Source organism: Rhipicephalus sanguineus, chromosome 1 (genome assembly GCF_013339695.2).
Source record: "Rhipicephalus sanguineus isolate Rsan-2018 chromosome 1, BIME_Rsan_1.4, whole genome shotgun sequence".
In the NCBI taxonomy this organism is placed as follows: domain Eukaryota; kingdom Metazoa; phylum Arthropoda; class Arachnida; order Ixodida; family Ixodidae; genus Rhipicephalus; species Rhipicephalus sanguineus.
In genome coordinates this window covers 158114876-158134925 of record NC_051176.1, presented here as the reverse complement: position 1 = coordinate 158134925, position 20050 = coordinate 158114876, and the positions used below count along the sequence as shown (strand labels likewise).

The 20050-nt window shown below is 49.8% G+C and overlaps 1 protein-coding gene across 1 annotated transcript in view; it reads right to left on the bottom strand.

The window, feature by feature from the left end:
- LOC119400896 (E3 ubiquitin-protein ligase UBR4) overlaps positions 1 to 20050 on the bottom strand; it is a gene marked incomplete at its 5' end in the record, with an annotated part of 438348 nt that overhangs the window by 336732 nt on the left and 81566 nt on the right. Inside the window, 1 exon segment of the mRNA XM_037667804.1 lies at positions 14807 to 14942. Coding sequence (XP_037523732.1) covers positions 14807 to 14942 — 136 coding nt within the window.

Below are 20050 nucleotides of genomic sequence, written 5' to 3'. Positions count from 1 at the left end.
TACTGGCAATCATTCCGAGCTGTTCATGGCATAGCTGCGGCCCTGAGGAACGCTAAATAAAAACGTATGCCAACTTTCTTTTGTCGCATACTAATTTTCCATGTTTTCTGGTGATACGAATTTCGGATGATACGAATATTTTTGGTAACCCCGCGAGATTCGTATCACTGAGGTTTTTCTGTATATCAATTCAAAATAAGAAATATGCTTATCAGAAGCTTATATAAAAATTTGATGCTTCTCAGAATTTCTCGAGATCATGAGCAAGAATTCTAGACGCGTTGAGATACGGGCTAATTGTGTGGGAAAGCACGCGCGCCCATTTCCTTTCCTTAAGGCAGGCGCGATAGGGAACTGACAGCGGGAGCGAAGGAACCACTAGGAGAGGAGCACAGTCGCCCTTTCCGGACAACCCCTTCTTTCCCGCTACTCCTCGCGCTAATCCTCGCATCCCGGCTCGCGGGAAAGGGAACTCGCCCTGCGAGGGAATCAACCCCCGCGGTGGGGAGGGACACGGGAGGTGAACAAAAACTGCCGACCAGGCAGAGAGACGCGCTCTCGTGCCCTGCTGACCTGCGAGGTAACACCTCACCGCCCCAAGTTCCGCGAGCCGAACATCGACCGAAGGTGTAAGCCATACCCTTTGTTTTCTACTAGAGCGGACTATCCCTCTACGCGACATTTACGCGTTATTGCTAACGTAGCAATAAAGTGTTGTTTGTTGTTCTAGCCTGTTGCCTTATTCGCCCGAACCCGTCGTAGCTGCGATGACGCGCGCTACGGGAAGGGGACGTTGACACGGTACGACTATTTGCGGCTGGGACCGGAGCTAGGCTTCTGCACCAGCCGTACGTAGAGCGGACACCCCCTCATCTGGCGCCCAACGTTAACGAATTTGGCAACGCGGCTAGTTTTGTGGACGCGAGCGACTACCGACGCTCCGTCAACGTAGGACAACGGGCATGTCTGAATTCCAGGATTTGTTCATGTTGTCTGATGTCGCGTCGCAGAATGTCGATCCTATGGCTAACGCGGGGGCATTGTTTGGACTTTCCGACAGCGTAAATTTTGGTTGTTTCACGCGGGACAACCAAGGTGTTGCGGCGACCGCGTTAGGAGAGATTAGGCCTACGACGGAGAGCGCCACGCCGGGCGCCCCGTCACCTCGCGACGTGCACAGCGAGACGCCGCCACATGCTGCTTCGGCACAAGCCGCAGATGTGGTCGCGTCTTCGGGCAATAGTGTGCCCTCGAGCGAGGTACTCTTGCAGAATGCGCTGTCAGTTATGCAGAGCTTAGCCAGCGCGTTGCAAAACACAGCGCAGCCTCCTTCGCAAAGTGCGGGACCACGTGTCAAGGTAGACATGCCTACCTACAGTGGCTACCACGACTGCAGGAGCGCAAATGAGTATCTCGACCGATTGCTCTACTATCAGCAAGCAATGGGGCTTCCCGACGCCGAACTTCTCGCGCGTGTGGTCCCGGTGTCGCTGACAGAGCAAGCGGCCCGATGGTTCCGACTGACCGGTCATCGCGCCCGCACGGTAGAAGAGTTCCGCGAGAGCTTCCGCGACGAATTCCTTCCGGCGAATTACGAGTGGCGTTTGAGGAGGGAGTTGGAGCTACGCACACAGCATCCGGACGAATCCTTGCTGGAGTACGTACGGGCGATGGACGAACTTTATCGCCTCGCTAATCCTCTCGCCACCAACGCGGAGAAAGTCGAGCGCGTTACACGGCAAGCGCACCCGACTTTTGCGGCGCACTTCAGGGGATGCAAGTTCGCAGACCTAGAAGAGCTCGCCGCCGAAGCGAAGCGCATACAAGGGGACATCCTCGCGGCGCGAGCGTATCGCCCGCCTCCACCCGCAGCGCAGTCACTCGAGCCTCGCTGCGCGTGGAACGGTGGCGCGGTCGGTTCAGAGGCGTTTAGGGGTAACGCGTCAGCATCGTTCGCTGATGAGCACGTACCGCGCGGTTGGGAACTGTCAGACCGCGCTTTGGACCCCTACGCTTACGCGCTTCGTACGGCCCGTGCTGCGCCTGCACGTGACGTTCCGCGGCAGGAGCACGTGGTCGAGACGAGCCCAGACGAGCGGCGCAACGCGGAGCGAGGCCCGCCGGATCGTGGCGACGAGCGCCCGGCACGGCGTGGTTTCCGCGGTCCTTGCTACCGGTGCGGCGCACCGGGGCACATCGCCCGCGAATGCGGCCGCACGCCGGTTCAGGAGCGAACACGCGGTTCGGGAAACGGACGACGCCGCCGGTGAACCACGTCGGGCACCGCGCGGCGATCAGTAGTCCTACCGATGCGCTCGGATCACTAGCACCTACAGTCTGTCGCGCAGGTAATGCTGTAGACTCGCCCGCACCGTTAATCGAGTTAACGATAGCTCGAAAGAAGTTTGTAGCACTTTTAGATACTGGGGCAAGCGCTTCATTATTTGGGGACGAGGTGTTGCACCATCTCTGCGAGAACAATATCCGTTTGAGACAAAGCAACACCACCTTCCGCCTTGCTTCGGGCACAGCGCAATCGAGCGGTGCGGCTAGACTTGTGGTCCGCTGAGAAAGACGCGTGAGGCGACAACGCTTTGTTCATCTTCCCGGTTTGTCAATGCCTCTAATCCTGGGTCGAGACTTTCTCGCCAAGTCAGGGATTGTCATTGACATTGCAAGAGGAGGTTACCGAGAGCGCGACGGAGACGCGCTAAAGCTTTTCTCGAAAGCACCCGCATTGACAACGGCATGCCAATCGCAGGGAGCAGCGCGAGTGAGAGAGGAGGAAAGCGCGCAGAGTCAGCGAGTAACCCCGCCAGAACAGTGTGCCGCGGTACAGGGAAGGTCAGTGCACCCGCTTTTGGCAGATGCACACAGCATGCCAGAAAGGGAAAAGATGCAGCTGTCGTCGCTGTTGTACGAGTACGACGCGATTTTCACTGACCGCCCGGGCCGCACTACGCTGGTCAAGCACACAATCGACACGGGTGACGCACGACCTTGGAAATGCAATCCCCGACCGATTAGCTTGGCTAAGCGGAAAGCACTTGACGCCGCCTTGGACGAACTCATCGACACAGGCGTGGTCGAAAGGTCAAACAGCCCATGGGGTTTCCCGGTGGTTCTAGTTCCAAAGAAGGATGATACATATCGCCTTTGTGTAGACTACCGCAGGCTGAATGAGGTTACGAAGAAGGACGCATACCCTCTTCCATCCATTTCATCGTTAGTATCCAACCTAGGCGGGGCGAAGTACTTTACGACGCTCGATGTTAGTCGCGGATATTTTCAGGTCGAAATGGACGAGCGGGACAGAGAGAAGTCAGCTTTCACATGCCACAGGGGACTTTTTCAATTCAGGAGAATGTCTTTTGGCTTGGTGGGGGCTCCCGCTACTTATCAGAGGCTAATGGACCAAGTTCTGGGAGATGCAAAGTGGCAGCACGCCCTCGCATATCTAGACGACATAGTGGTTTACTCGAAAACGTTCGATGAGCACTTGCGCCACTTAAGAGACGTTCTAGAAAGGCTGAGGTCTGCGGGCATCACTCTGAACCCGAACAAAGCTCAGATAGCGGCGACCCGAATAACATTGTTGGGATTCACGCTTGACGAGGGTCGCATTTTGCCGAATAAGGGTAAGCTTGAAGCGATAGTCAGCTATCCGTCGCCGAAAGACATCGGCGAGCTGAGGCGCTTTCTGGGGATGGCGAACTTCTATCGCCAATTCATTCCAGACTGCGCGGCAGTGCAGGCGCCTTTGACAAAGCTCTTGAGGAAAGGCGAGCGTTGGGCTTGGGGTCAAGAGCAGGAGGCCGCACTGCGTCGCCTCACTAAGTTGCTGGCTAACACGGCTGAACTGCAGCTACCCGATTTGAACAGGGAGTTTGTGATTCAAACAGACGCAAGCGACCTGGGCTTAGGAGCAATTTTGCTTCAGGAGCATGGAGGTGCCCTCCGACCGATTGCGTTCGCGAGCCGTTCGTTAACGCCGGCGGAGAGGAACTACTCGGTAACAGAGAAAGAGTGTCTCGCGATAGTTTTCGCTCTCCGTAAGTTTGACTATTACATCGACGGAGTGGCGTTTGTTATTGAGACGGACCACATGGCGCTCACGTGGTTGAGGCGCTTGAACGAACCAAGCGGCCGCCTGGCTCGTTGGGCATTGCTTCTGCAGCGTTACGACTTCACCGTACGCTACCGCAAGGGCAAGAACAATGCCGCGGCCGACGCACTATCGCGTGCTCCAGTCCGTCACGAGACTGACCCGGAACGGACTGTGAGCGAGACACTCGAAGTAGCGCTAACGGAAACAGTAGAACAAACGTCAGTTCAAGGCACGAGCGTGAACCACGTAGAGGCTGTTGTTAGCGCGGGGATTGTTTTCAGCAGAAGGGAGCTGTTAGAAGCTCAGCAGAAAGATCCGTTTTGTCGAAAGGTGTTCGACGGGCTCCGGGAGCCGGGTGGCGAGGCCACCGCGCACACGGGGGCAGCTGGTATTGCTGTCGGTGCGGAGCGCTCGGCAACAGCTGGTAATGCTGTGAGCGCGCTGGATTCTTATCTGCTGGATTCTGATGGCGTCCTGCTGAGGTACATCCCATCCGACGATGACACAAGTGAGTCATTCAAGGTCGTTATACCGCGCAAGTTGAGAGGAGCACTGCTTCGCTACTTTCATGACTCGTGCATTGCTGGGCATGCGAGCGGCCCTAAGACTTATGCTAAGTTGTGTCGCCTCGCTACCTGGCCAGGCATGAAGCGGGATGTGATTCGTTACGCCCGTTCATGCCACGTGTGCCAAAGCGTCAAGCCCCGAGGCGGACGACCGCCCGGCCTCATGCAGCCGATCAACAGCCAGACTCCCTGGCAAATCGCGGCATGTGACGTAATGGGACCGTACCCCACAACTCCTAGCAGAAACAAATTCTTGCTGGTGATCACGGATCACTTCACTAAGTGGGTAGAACTTTTCCCCCTTAGAAAGCTGACGGCTCGTGTGATCTTGGATAAGTTGATGGAGGTTTTCACCAGGTTTGGTTTCCCTGAGCAGTTGATAACAGACAACGCGTCTTATTTTACTGCGAAGGTGTTTGTTGACACGTGCGCCGCGCTTGGCATTAAGCACAAGAAAACAACCACCTACCATGCTCAGTCGAACCCCACGGAACGAGTTAATCGCAACATCAAGCACATGCTTGTCGCGTTCTCTGAAAGGCACAAGGACTGGGATACCTACCTTCCAGAGATCGGGTTTGCGTTGCGATCGACTGTGAACCGCTCGACTGGGTATGCGCCTTCTTTTCTAAACCTGGGAAGAGAACTGCCGAATCCGATGGAGACTGTACTCGCGGATCGCAGTGGAGTGCCAGTGGCGTCATCAGCACGAGCTGAATACGCAGCGCAGTTGCGCGAGAAGCTAGCGGAAGTTTTACGTAAAGCACGCAGTAATCTCGGCACTGCTAGGGCACAACAGAAGGCGCAGTATGACCGCTCGCATCGGAACGTACACTACGAAGTGGGCGATCTGGTGCTGCGACGCCATCATGTTCTTAGCGACGCTAGCAAACAGTTTGCAGCCTCGCTGGCACCGAAATGGTCCGGGCCGTACCGAGTGCGAGAGAAGGTTTCCTCGCTTGTTTATCGGCTCGCGAACATGAAAGGCAAACCGAGCGGCGGACCAGTGCACGTATGCGACTTGAAACGTTACGTGTCACGGGAGGAGCATGGGGACGACTATCAGTCCCCCTCCGAGCCGCGGCCGGCGGCTGGGGACGCTCGAAACCGAGTGAAGAGCCCTGAGCCGCGGTACTTCTTGCGAAACAGGCGGAGACAACTCTGCATGTTGGATAAGCAAAAGGGAAATAGGTGCCGCCGGGACGGCCCGGAGAGGAGACCGCCTCCTCACGGCGAGCCCACACTCACATTCAGTCGTCGCAGCCCCACCACCACCGGCAAACATCGCCATGGACGCCTGACTGGAGGTCAACTGGTACATCCCACTGCCACTTCCACGCTACCCCATCGCCTCACCGCCCGGCCTCCACACAAGAGGACCGAAGACCAATGCCAACCCAACTGGGAGAGCCAGCTGCCTGGGGGCCGCAGCCACCAGGACGTGCCGGGGTTGTGTGGACACCCCGATGGCCTATACTCCCTCAAGGCCACGGCGCAGCACGCCAAAAACCCCGAGCCCCGCCAGACCGGAGGAGCCCGAACCATGCTGGAGAGGCCGCCTGGAATGAAACGCTTCGCTGACTCGCTCCTCTCAATCACCACCAACGACCAGAGAGGCGGGGCCCAAGGAGGCGCGGTCCGGACCACGGGGCGGGAGGAGCAAGCCAGACCTACCGCAGCAGTGACGGCGGAGGCGACGACTGGGGAAGCCATGACGCAAGTGGACACGGCAGCGAAGACTGCAACGAGGCCGGTGGTGGCTACTTCGGAAGCAGCGGCGACGCCAGTGGGGGCACCGGCGACACCCACGGCAGAGGGCCGACCGCAGGAGGGCACGGACCTGGACCGATCCATCCTAGCCTTTCTCGATGAGGAATAACAAAATATTACCTCATGGTGCAGTCTCTGTCGTCCGAGGGCTTTCTTAAGGGGAGGAGGGTGTGGGAGAGCACGCGCGCCCATTTCCTTTCCTTAAGGCAGGCGCGATAGGGAACTGACAGCGGGAGCGAAGGAACCACTAGGAGAGGAGCACAGTCGCCCTTTCCGGACAACCCCTTCTTTCCCGCTACTCCTCGCGCTAATCCTCGCATCCCGGCTCGCGGGAAAGGGAACTCGCCCTGCGAGGGAATCAACCCCCGCGGTGGGGAGGGACACGGGAGGTGAACAAAAACTGCCGACCAGGCAGAGAGACGCGCTCTCGTGCCCTGCTGACCTGCGAGGTAACACCTCACCGCCCCAAGTTCCGCGAGCCGAACATCGACCGAAGGTGTAAGCCATACCCTTTGTTTTCTACTAGAGCGGACTATCCCTCTACGCGACATTTACGCGTTATTGCTAACGTAGCAATAAAGTGTTGTTTGTTGTTCTAGCCTGTTGCCTTATTCGCCCGAACCCGTCGTAGCTGCGATGACGCGCGCTACGGGAAGGGGACGTTGACACGGTACGACTATTTGCGGCTGGGACCGGAGCTAGGCTTCTGCACCAGCCGTACGTAGAGCGGACACCCCCTCAATTGGTATACGCAGTGGTAGAGCAAAAATTTACTAATTTGTTTCTCGAAGCCCACGTTAATGCATAAAAGTTAAAGTATTCATTCTTTATCCACACCTTACTGTGGAAAGTCTGTGGCGGCCTCATTTCGGTGAGGCAAAGTGCTAGCGGCCGGTGTACTTAGATTTAGGTGCACGTTAAAGAGCCCCAGGTGGTAGAAATTTCCAGAGCCCTCCACTAAGGTGTCCCTCATGATCATATCATGGTTTTGGGATGTAAAGCCCCAACAATTATTATAACATGTGGAAAGCACATAGAGGAACTGCAGGCCTTGTGTTCTTGGAACAGCGTGGCAGTCCTTTCCGACAACAGATGTCGTAGGTAGTATATTCACCGCACAGAGGCTGGTTCACTCTGCTATTAGTACTCTTCCCTAGATTACAGTATCACTTCTTTAATACATAACAGCCAGGAGTGCCACATAATTAGCAATTAAACAGTAGATCAGGTACGGACCAATGGTTACTCCGGAATTTGCACTTGCTGATGTGTACCTCTGCAACCAGCACAGAAATAAATGTGATGCCATGCTAAATATTACCCAAAGTACCCACTAAAAGGTGTTTTTTGTTTCTTTTTCAAAGCAAGGAACAATGCAGCTCTATGGCATGAACGTGTGACAGCACAGGGTGGTGATGCCAAGCAGCATTTTGAAATTATGACATAGACAATGGCGGCAGAGCATAAGAATTGTTCGGCTTTCCTCAATGTGCAAGTGCACATTTGCACAGTGATCTGCTACTCAGTGAAAACTGGCAAAGCTTCATTGAAAGGCATTACCTGCTGTCACATGGCACAAATTATCCTGAGCTACTTGTGTGCAGCACATTGCCTACGCGCAAGCCATCACTGTGCCAGGACGCTCGCTGTACTGTACGTGAGCATTTTCACAGCGAGTGCCTGTGCAATAAGGTTTATACAGTAAATTATTAAAAATACAGTAAATTATTTAATTCTTTGAGGGTTTAAGCCGTACATATACGGCATCACCTAACAGGCACCAAAGGGTTTACGCCGTACATGTATGTACGTCATTGCTCGTATGTCTAAAACGCACACTTTTTTCGATTATTCCCCTTGCTTGGCATGTACTGCCACACTTCGGGAATACGTGGATTTTTTTCATGCGTCGATGTCTCTCTGTTTTTTTTTTTTTCTTTCCAAAGCAGCGCACCGGCTTTTGCTTGCGCATCCGAGCGCGCATGCGCACGGGGCGGCTGGTTTCGGTTTTGTCCTTCGAGTGGTTATAGCTTCTCACACCCACAAAGCTGATGGCTGTCTGGTTTCTAATCTCTCAAAGGGTGATCCACTTGTTACTCTCTCGTTTACTGCTCTTTGGGGCGTGATTACATCTGTTTCCATGCGGCGCTAAATTACACAAACGATACCGCCGTGGTTGCATTTCCTGTTTTGGGGACTCGGAAAAACCAACTCCGTCTCGTTGGCGATAAAACAAAGGATTATTATAGCTTTTTCACTCGTTTTGCTTTCCGGACCGGCTCTGCTGCCGGTGAGTCAAGCGGCGATTCTTCCGATGTGGACTATTCCCCAAGTGCCAAATCAGAATCTGATTCATTGGATGTCAGTTTGACAGACAAGAATTCATTTACGAGTTCAGACTCGGATGATGATGATGTGTATGTAACAACAAAAAGTATTTTTTTGTGACCTTACAGTCACGCAAAAAAATTTTAGACAATTTGTTCCTTAAATAGAATCATCTGAAGAATTTAATTCAGCAATAAAAAAATACACATTTTTGGAGTGCATTTCACAAAAAAATTTGACCCTCAAAAGGTTAAAAGTTTTTATATGAAATTATACGATATGTGGAAATAATTGCCTTTTTTCACGAGTTTTTTATATGTTGGTTTGACTGTACTACAATGAACCAACCACTGCACACAAGACACTTGTATGCGCACATTTGTCATGTGAATGTCGGTGTAGTGAGGTTTCTGTGTGTGCAAGCCGCTCGCTTCTGACAGTGCATGAGTGTGGTGCTTAGTATGTAGTGGCGATGGCTATACTTTCTTTTGCACTTTAGGTGTTGTGCATGGGACGGAAACGAATGGCAGAATGTTTATGCTATTGCCTATTCAGTGACGCTACTGGCCCAGGCCATTTCGGAGCAGTTTTTGGAGCAGTAAAATGGGCTTTCGGAGCATGGGAAGTTATTTTAGAGAGGTAAAAACAGGCTTTCGCAGCAGTAGTCTATAGAAGTACAGTGGAACCCCGGTTTTACGACGACCCGTATTTCACGACGGATTAGTCCTGTCCCGGTGAAAGCCCCATAGACGCAATGCATTAAAAACCTCAATTATCTGACGTGATTTTACGCTGAAGCCGTGTTACACGACGATACACGCGAAACAGGGGGGACCAAACGGCGAACAAGAAGGAAATGATGCAGGCGTCTTTCGTCGCACCGGCTCTTTCAGGAGGGCACACGATCGCGGAGAGCACCCCATCACAAGCCGAGCGCACAGAAAACCAGTTCATTCGTTTTTCCCCTCGCCCTCCTAGCGGCCGCCAGGCCGTCGGCATCGCTCGATTACAGAGCGGAGGCGTAGAGTCGGTTGAGTAGCAATGTTGCGGTATTCCCCCATTCTCTTTACCCTTTCCGAACAATCTCCTCTCTCCCGCTCTCGTCGTGCAGTATATGCCGCCGGAGAAGTGTTCCTTTCTTTGTGAGCAGCTGTTTGAAAACAACGTGGTCTTCGCTCGTGTTGTCCGCGATCGTCTCGACACGCACGGCTATGCAAGATGTCGCGAAATGCACAGTTTTGTCACTCGGCGAAAAGCTGCGAATCATCGAAGAAACCGAAAGGCGACATGGAGCCACAATAGCAAGCATTACCCGGGAGCTAAAGATAGCGGAATCTTCGCTGAAAACTATCTTGGTAAACAAGGCTTTGATTCTTGAGAACGCAAGCAAGTTCGGACTCAAGCGGAAGATGGCAAAAGAAGGCGCGCACGAGAAGTTGGAAAAGGTGCTGGTGAAGTGGTTGCTTCAGGCGCGGAGCTCCGCCATCAATATTGACGGCGCCATCCTCAAGGAGAAGGCCAACCTCGTGGCGTTGCGCCTTGGCATTGACGATTTTAAGGCGTTGAACGGGTGGTTAGATCATTTCAAAAAGTGAAATAATATCGTCTACAGCCGCTCCTGTGGAGAAAGTTCAACAGTAGACATTTCCACAGTGCAGGAGTGGAAAGAAACACTGCCGTACTTGATCGCGGCATACAAGCCTTGTGACGCTTTCAACGCGGATGAGAGTGGTGTTTTTTATAACATGCAACCTGAGCAGACCCTCACCTTCAAGGGTGACAGCTACTACGGAGGGAAGCGCAGTAAGGAGCGCTTGATGGCTCTGTTTTGTGCCAACGAGGACGGGTCCGAGAAGCTACCGGTGCTCGTTATAGGCAAATTTGGCAAGCCACGGTGCTTTAAGAATTTTCGGACGCTGCCATGCAGCTACGACTATACAACAAAAAGGCGTGGATGACGTCCTCTATTTTCACCAACTTTCTGCAGCAACTGGACAACAAAATGAGTGCGAAGGCGCGAAAAATTCTTCTTTTTATGGATAACGCACCATGCCACCCACCAGACACGACCAGCCTGCGGAATGTCAAGGTGGTGTCAAGCTGTCTGCAGCCGCTTGATGCCGGCATCATCAAGTGCGTGAAGCTGGGCTTGTGCAGCGTCGGCTGGCGGCAATGGAACGCAGCGAGGAGGAAAAGAAGATCTCCGTGCTCGACGCTATGCACATGATCGCCAGTTCGTGGAGCGCAGTGCCACAGAGCACAATTGCGAACTCACTCAGGCATTGTGGCTTTGTGCGAGAGACTGCCTCCACTGCTGCCACCTCCACCACTGGCGACTCCACATCCTCGATGGAGGAGAATGCAAGCTCCGTCGACGACGACTTCGAGCACCTGAACCCAGCTACAATCTTCGCAGAGTTCGTAGAGGCCGACGACGACGTTGCCGTCTGCAGCGAACTGTCGCTGGACAATGCAATCGCAGAGGCATTGCCCGATGCCGACACTGCGACATCAGACTAGGACGACGACGCCGCTGACCCCGCCGCAGATGTTGCCGTCTCTACATCATTTGCCGATATGCTACGGCACATAGTAGATGGCATAAGGAACTACGTTTGTACACATGAAGCCACGGAGGACGTTCTTTTGGACGTTGCCAAACTTGAGGGGAAGCTTTTGTGGCTGGGCTCCAAGAAAGTGCAAAAGAAGCTCACAGATTTTTTTTTAAGTGTGTGGGCAGAACCTTCGTACTTGCACAGTGCCATGTTTCACTACGGTAGTTGCGAATCGCGCCAGCGGATTTCAGCGTGCTCAAGGTTTTTTTTCTTCAATAAATCATAACTAGCACCTGCGTTGCAGTATATTTTTTTTAATTTTTTTGTGTTATTTGAGTTTTAGAGCCCTGTAGCGTTTGTTGGTAGTTTGCACAAAAGTTTCTCGCTAATACGTCGTGCTAAACAGTGTTTTTGTACGCATAAATTTTTGTGTTCGAATTTTACAACGCCCATATTTTATGACGCTTTTCCGCGGTCCCGAGAACGTCGTATAATCGGGGTTTCACTGTAATCGCAGGACTATTAAACAATGCAAACTGCAAAGGAAGTGTTCGTGACGGACAAATGATGTGCCGTTTTCGGCGGGAAAGAAATGTTTTTTTTTTATTTACAGCACCCACAAGGGCCCTCGTGCAAGGGTATTGTTACAGGGTATGAGAGGGGGGCAATACACATACACACACACATACAAGAAAAGACAACACCAACGATTAAAATACAACTACTAATAAATGTTTTGGACCAAATCAGTAAAGATTGGACCAACTAGTTCAGACATCAGTGTGAATTGATGCTAGGGAAATTACTTTATCATCGACATAGGGCCATGAAGGAAACTATTGGCATTGGCAAGAGATAGGGTGCCCCTTCCCCCATCCCGAAACAACATGCTGGCTAATCCCCTCAACAAAACATGAACACCAAAAGGACTGAGAGAAAGAAAAAGGAAGACGAGCAGTGCAACTTCTGCCCCAATTTTGCATACAGTAAAAACAGGCATTGCATCCCTATCACCGTAATAAATAATGGCACCTGAGGCAGCAATTGACGCGTGTGCCGCAATTCCGGTAGCTCCTGCGACACCCCTATTGATCTAAGTGGCACTCAAAGAGTCAGTTTCATTTGTCAAAGCCGGAACATACTATTCTGCGCAGGGTGGGGGCAGATTTGCCATATTTTGAATAATGTAGCAGGTCGTAACATAGTTCTTGTTTCAGCACACTTTGGCGCAAATCACACAGCGGCAGCATCACTGCCTATTAGAAGCGTGCAGTAGGTTTAAAACGATGCTATGCAACATGCACTCACGAACAGATAACTGAAGTTGTATATTGCAATAGAATTGTCGGCAATAAGTCGTGGTCGCACGTTTGTTGGAGGTTGCTGTTACGTTTGCGGCCATCGCCACACCCGCGCCAGTCGTAATCATTGCCCCCCCCCCCCCCTGTCGAGTTCTGCAACCAAAAATTCGAAATATATTTTGTAGTAGGGTGTGGTGTAGGCCAGCCCTCGAGTCGTGGGGTGCACATTGAACCAGTAAGCATACGATGAGCCGCAACGATGTAAACGATCAGTGAACATCTCTGTAGTCACTACGCTGGTTGTAGTGATAACTGGTGGTGGTGCGCCTTGTTGGCTCCTCGTGCAGCTACTAGCTACAGTCTTATCTAGGCAGCACCAACTGTGCAACGTTCTCCTCAATTAAGGTTATAAGCTGGCACTCCCCCTTTTTTTTTTTAATCCATGAACCTAAGCCCACTCTCAAGTTTGGTACATGGGTATTTGAAAAGAATTATATTGTGAAAAACTATATATAGCCCAGACTCAAATACATTACACAGGAAGAGCGTTGCTCGGTCCACCGATGAACTGTGAAAAGCGTGACCAAAAGAATATTTTATAAGAAAATTGTCCCCATAGTCAGTTTAGGCCATAGGTGAGAGCACGTGCGTGTAACAATCACTTCTGAAGATACTTACCTGTTCTCAATACTGCACATGACTAAACAGGATGCATCAATGATGACGCTTTCAGCAATGTTACAAGACAGCATGCTTAATGTGCGTCAATTTCAAGCTGCAATTTCCTTCGTGAATGTTCAACATACCATAACTTTTGCTCTAATTGGCTTAGAACATCAGTTTTTGTTTCATTGCACTCAGTTCTGATTACAGGTTATTGTGATATGCTAATTTACTTTGTAACTCTCTCTGTTAAAAAAAATCTTCCTCCCCAAAAGGCACATGAAATATATTGTACAGTAGAACCCCGCTGATACGTTTTTGAAGGGACCGTAGGAAATAAACGTAAGAGCCGAAAAACAGGAAAAACGGCAAAATATTTAGTGGTACAGAATTTTATTTCAATTCTTACGAGCAGCACGAAAATTGGCGCGCTCAGCCGCGATCTAGTCGATGGATAGAAACGCGGAGCTTAGGACGGCCTCATCCACAGAAATGTAATCAACGTATGTGATTTTTTTAACACCAACAGCTGTAGGCATGAAAGAACTAAGCACACGCAATCACGACCGGCGCGGCGAGTCCGACCGCGAACCGCACGCACGACCGTGCGAGCTCCAACCAGCTCGAACTCCTCCCGCTCTCCGACAAATAACGATGATGATGAGTCTACGCCGACGCGATGGCAGAAGTGAATGCCAATCTCGAAGGCCTTGCTTTCGCAAGCAATTACGTCATACGCGCCATGTTTGTGCAATACAAATCTCAAAGGCTATGCTTTTGTCAATAGTAAATGCCAATCTCGAAGGCCTTGCTTTCGCGGGCAGTTACGTCATAGACGCCATCTTTGCAATTTGAATCTCGAAGGCCATGCTTTTGTTTGCATCAATTGAAAGATTCTGTTGCTTGCGCCTCTCATGCGGCTAATATTACGGTCAAACGAGGCCAAGCTGCGTGAAAATGCACCATGGCGGCTCTCTTTGGTAGTCACTCGGTCGGCTCCGAGCGCACTTCGCGACGTATCATACGGGAACGGTCCGACAGTTACGACGTAACAGCGGGGTTCCCAATACATTGTATCCTATGGGAGCTATGCCGGGACCGGCGGAAAACGACGTAACAGCCGGGAAAATGCAGCAGTGAGGAACGTAACAGCGGGGTTCTACTGTATTTTAAAAACTACCGGTTATACTAGAAAAATAATTGCATATTTGAAATCAGCACACAAATATACATAAACTCACCAAGTATCATCAAAATCGATCAAGAAATGAGAAAAACATTTTAAGAGCAGTGTTCCCCCTTAACTAGACTATGTCCAGTTTGCTACCCTACACGTGCGGAGGGGAATGAGGGGGTAAAAGAGAAAACATGAGTGTACACAAGTCACAACACACATGTACAGTGCAGCGTGTCTACAGTTAATATCTCAACTCCACTGCCTTCAAGAACTGCAGGAGTGCCAAAGCTTCAAGGAGCTCTTAAATTAATGGAGATTAAGTTCAGAAAACCACATACCTTCACTGTCATCAACATGTGATGAAAGGATGGCTTTCTGCATGGTGTTGAGCACGAGCCGAAAGATGAGTATGCAAGCTGTGTCATTCTCACTTCTCAGGTCATCCTTGTCTTTCTGCTGTCTCAACAAAAGCACCTGAAGACATGGACAGACAATAATATGTATTGCGAAAGTTTTCAAAATTCAAAGCACACACACCATTGCCAGTATATCTCTTTTCACCCTGTTGAAACTGTGAAACACCTTGGATGTAATGTCATTCACTACATAAATTTAATTTGAATGTCAGTCTTTATGTCAATTGAATAGTATTTTAAAGAAAAATTTTCAGGCAAATCGTATGACACTTACACAGTCATTGAAGCTTCAGTGTTCCCCCTCAACCTTTATTATATACAGCCATGGCTCTGTCCTGCCTCCATGGGTACAACACCTTACATTTAAACAAACGTAGTCTACTTACAGATTTATTTGAACTGAGTATGGCCCCATATCTCTCCCCATCACTTATTTTACCCATTACTGTGCAAATGGACCCCTAAAAATGAAGCTTAAATACAGCACTAACATTTCATACACTGCTTAGTTACTGAAGTTTTCCCTTTCCACACACTTAGAGTGAAAGACGAACGCAGCACAACACAGCGATCATCAAACTTCTTAGGGTCAAAGAAAATATCTCTGCGCCAATGATCATGTTAGAAACCCTTGACATCAAATCGACTGCCTGATTACTAAACGATTGACTTTTGTTGCATTCTTCCTCACCCCTCACCTCTGTGCAGCCTCACAAAGCTTCCACAAAGGCCACATTTTATGCGCAAGTGCACATGCCCCGTGTGTGAAATTGGCAATGTGGAGATGGATGGATGGATGGATGCTATGAGCGTCCCCTTTATAACGGGGCGGTGACAAGTGTGCCACCAGGCTCGACAAAAAAAAAAACCCCTTTACTCTTATTTTTCTTAGTGTTGGCCTAGTGTCTTTACTTCAATAAAAGCTATCTTACTCCAGAAAAAAAAACTTTCAGAAGAAAAAAACGTTTTCAGCTTCATTCTCTGCCCTTTACGGCAGAATGTCATTTTTTTTTCCAATATTTACTTTTGTCCTTTCTCTCTAATTTTCTGCCACCAATACTCTAACCGCCTCTTACTTATTTCAATCAGGGTGTGTTCAGCTTTCCATTGTATCTAAAACCCAAGGCGCCTTGTAGGCTCGTGCCCAAACGTACACCTGGGTGGATATCTCCACATTCAATCAGAACATGCTCCGCCGTTTCCTTGTCTTCCCCGCAGCACGTGCATTGTTGTTCTTCTTTACTGAATCTCGCTTTATAACTACCCGTTCTAAAGCAACCTGATCTCGCTTCAAAACAGTAAAGCGCTTCCCCTTGAATTATTGTAAAATGCCTCCCTCCTTATTTCATTTTTGCCCTTTCGGTAGTTACTCAAAGCCGTTTTTTTTCCATAGCTGCCGTCCAGTAAATCCTCTCCGCCTCTCTGACTTTTCGCTTAACGCTCTTTGTTGACATACTGCTTACACTACCAGCCGTATATTTACTAGTGAGCCTCCTAGTTCTTTTTCTCCACTGTGTGTCCACGCTCTTCCTATACAAATAACAGAACACCTTCTCTGCCCGTCTACTCTCCTTCATATTCCTTAGCCTTTCTTCGAACTTTATTTTGCTCTGAGCCTCCCTCGCCTCAAAACCTGCCCATCCCATATCGCCCTTTACAGTATCATTTGTAGTCTTCCTGTGAGCACCCAACGCGAGGCGTCCCACAGTCCTTTGATTTATATCCATTCCAGATTGCACCTCTGCCCTCATGCACACCAGTGAGTTCCCAACAGTAAGCCCCGGAACCATTACACCTTTCCACAGACCTCGAAGCACCTCGTACCTATTGTATCCCCGCAACGTTCTGTGCTTCATTATTGCAGCATTCCTCTTTCTTTTTGCTGCCGAGGCTTTTTCCTGTACCTCCACGTACCTGTCACCCTCATTTATCCATGCTCCAAGGTACTTGTATTCGCTCACCCTCGGTATTTCTTGGCCCTGTATTGACGCCGCCTGATTACAAGGATCATTGAATACCATCAATCCACATTTTGTTACACTAAATCCTAGTCCTAGAGCTTCCCCTTCCCTTCCACATATATCCGCCAGCTGCTGTATATCCTCTCGACTGTCAGCAAAAAAGACAATATCGTCAGCATAAAATATTCCTGGAAGCTTCTGCTCAATCATCACGCCGCCCTGTTTGTGTGACAGATTAAAACCAAAGTTGCTACCTTCTAGCGCTTTTTCCATATTCACCATGTACAACATGAATAACAGCGCGGACAAAGGACATCCCTGTCTCAGCCTCTTGCTAATCTTAATGTTCTCTTTGCTACTCATTCCTTCCCATTCTATGCAAACTGTATTTTCTCGGTATATCTCCCTCAAAAGCTGTATACAATCGTCGCTTATGCCCATTCCCTTCAATATATCCCACAAAATTTCCTGATTAACGTTGTCGTACGCCCCAGTGATGTCTAGGAAAGCCATGTACAAGGGCGTATTTTCTATTTTAGATATTTCTATACACTGAGTGAGAACAAACAGGTTATCGTCTGACCGCCTGTCGACTCGAAATCCATTCTGGAGTTCTCCCAAAATATCGTTGTGTTCTGCCCACTTTTCTATTTTCATTTTTACTGCTTGCATCGCCAACCTGTATAGTACCGATGTAATGGTTAGTGGTCTATCCGAGCGAATGTTATCCTTTTATCCCTTGCCTTTATAGATTAAGTTCATTCTACTTTTTCACCAACTATCCGGTATTTGCCTGTCCTTTAAGCATTTTTCTACAGCTTTCAGCAATGCTTCTTTAGTGCTATTTCCTAGTTCGTTAATGAGGCTAACGGGAATCCCATCTAAACCCGTGGCAGTGCGCTTTGGAATTTTTCCTTCAGCCTTTTTCCAGTTGAAATTCTCCAGAGAGTATGCATAAAGCAACGCCATCTAGAGGCAAAATAGAGAAGGAGAAAGACGAAGCAACGAAGCATCGCAGAGGAAGCGCATGCGAGCCAAGAACAATGAGTGTAGGTGGAAAAAACACACACATTGTGGGAATCGAGAGCGCCTACCCCTTGCACCTCGTTCCCCAGCTAGTGTGTGGTGCCAGCCCCGCGTGGCTCAATCGCCGTGAAGAGTCGTCAAACGGGAACATGGTGGTCATAGCCACGGCGCCAGGCCTTGTCAGGTGCAAGCCATGCGTCTTCCTCGCCAACTTGAAGACGTCCAGGCGCCACTTGTCGCACTGCACGCTAGCATGCGCCACTGTGCCACGCCTATCCTCATTGGCCGCTGCGACGGCCCCCAGGACCCCCTCTCTACTTGAGCTCGCTTCTGTCTGGCGCTTGGTCACCTCGGCAGATGCTCTCATGCTTGCATGAGAGGTTCACACGCTGCTTTGGCAGATGGCTTCTTGTACATGCACTTGTCTGCTCCCTTTTGTATGATAGTTGTAGCGCCGCCGGCATGCGTACTCGATCGGTCTTGCAGAGTTACCCTGTACAGCCCGCAATCCCGTGATTGTCACATTGTGCTGCATTTTGGGTTAATAAACCCATGTTTGCTGACAACCTGCCTCGAGTGCCTTTTCTTGGCCGTGTCGGAGAGTCGACGAACCCAGCCACAGCATCTTTGTGCGCTGTGGCGGTGGAGTACATTGCGTCACTTCCCCCATCACACTCTTAGGGTAAGCTTCTTGCAAACCTATCTTCACAACGTACAAATTAAATTAACTAGCACAGTGTCTGGTCGCACAGCCATACACAAACACATCTCACTCTAGGACCCCAAACATTTGCTTTGACAATGCTGGAGCCAAGTGGAAGTAGATTAGCCCCATTTCAGCCTCGCTACGAGCAAAAATTAGTGCCATTACACTCCGTAAACTTAGGTGACACGCAAGCGAACAGGTACCATTGCAACGGCCAGAGGAGGTCAACAGAGCACCTCCGCCTACTCGAACCTTTCCCCATCTTCCTCACTGGTGGTTCCAGGCCTGACCGAACCCGCATCTGCATGGTGATGCATTACAGCGACAGGGCTCATTGCTCTAAGTGCGATCATTTTTGACATCTACTAAATATTGTTTCCATCAACGAGACATGGGTTCCTGTGCACGGAGCAAGAGTTCCTTGGGACTGATAAACAACCTTCATCGTTTGCAGCACCTGCCAAGGCTCACTTCAGAAAGGTCAAGTCCTGCCTTTGTAAACTTCCAAAGGTATGTATCTGCCCAAGCCATCCCACTTCACCAAGCTCAACTCTGCTGCGGAGCGGCTGATATTCCCCCGGGTACTGTTTGTGCAAATTCAACGGCTTCTCTACAATGCAGCCGATACAGCATTTGGGGCCCAGTGGTGAATGTGCCAGCGGATACTGATACCATACTCTTTGACTTCCTCAAAACACCGAGGACAACAAAGCCATCCTGGTTAACCTAAAGAAACATTCTAAGGGCAATGCACAAGGCGACAGCACCCATTTGCTTGCACATCGCCTACACGCATGGAGTGAAATGTCACTAATTTTTAAGAAAAGCACTTTATTCCACTCCTTCCCTCAGGAGCATGCATAAATGCTAAAATGGTCATGTACAAAGAGCTATAGCAGATGATCCATATTTTCAGGCATAAGTGCATTAATGGTAGAAGAAATGTCTATATTTGTTGCACTTGCATACATTATTACATGTAAGCACATTACTATTCGTACCCATGCAATTAAAAAACAATGCTGAACACAAACACTGTGGGAATTGGTGTAAACAAGCTTTGACAAGTTGGTAAGGCAGAATGGCATATGATAAATCGTGCAGTGGATTTCAGTGATGAACATGTCCCATAGCGGTCATTAACCATGGCAGCGAACATGCACAACAAAGGCAAGTTATGTTCAGGGGCGATATTCTCAAATTATTATTTTTATTATTTTTATTTTATTATTATTTTTTGTTATGGTACTCTTACACTGGTGAAATTTCGCGTGGTTCTGCACTGGACACATTGAACTAGAAAGCTGAAAGTGCTCCTGGCACTGTGCAAAGATATCAAACTTCGCACAGCATCACAAACTCAGTCAAATACGAAGACGCGTTCGGTGTAGTCCCACAAAACCTCACGATTGTGATGTTATCCATAACAGACATTATAGCGCTTGGAGTAGCGACAATGAGATGCCTAATCAT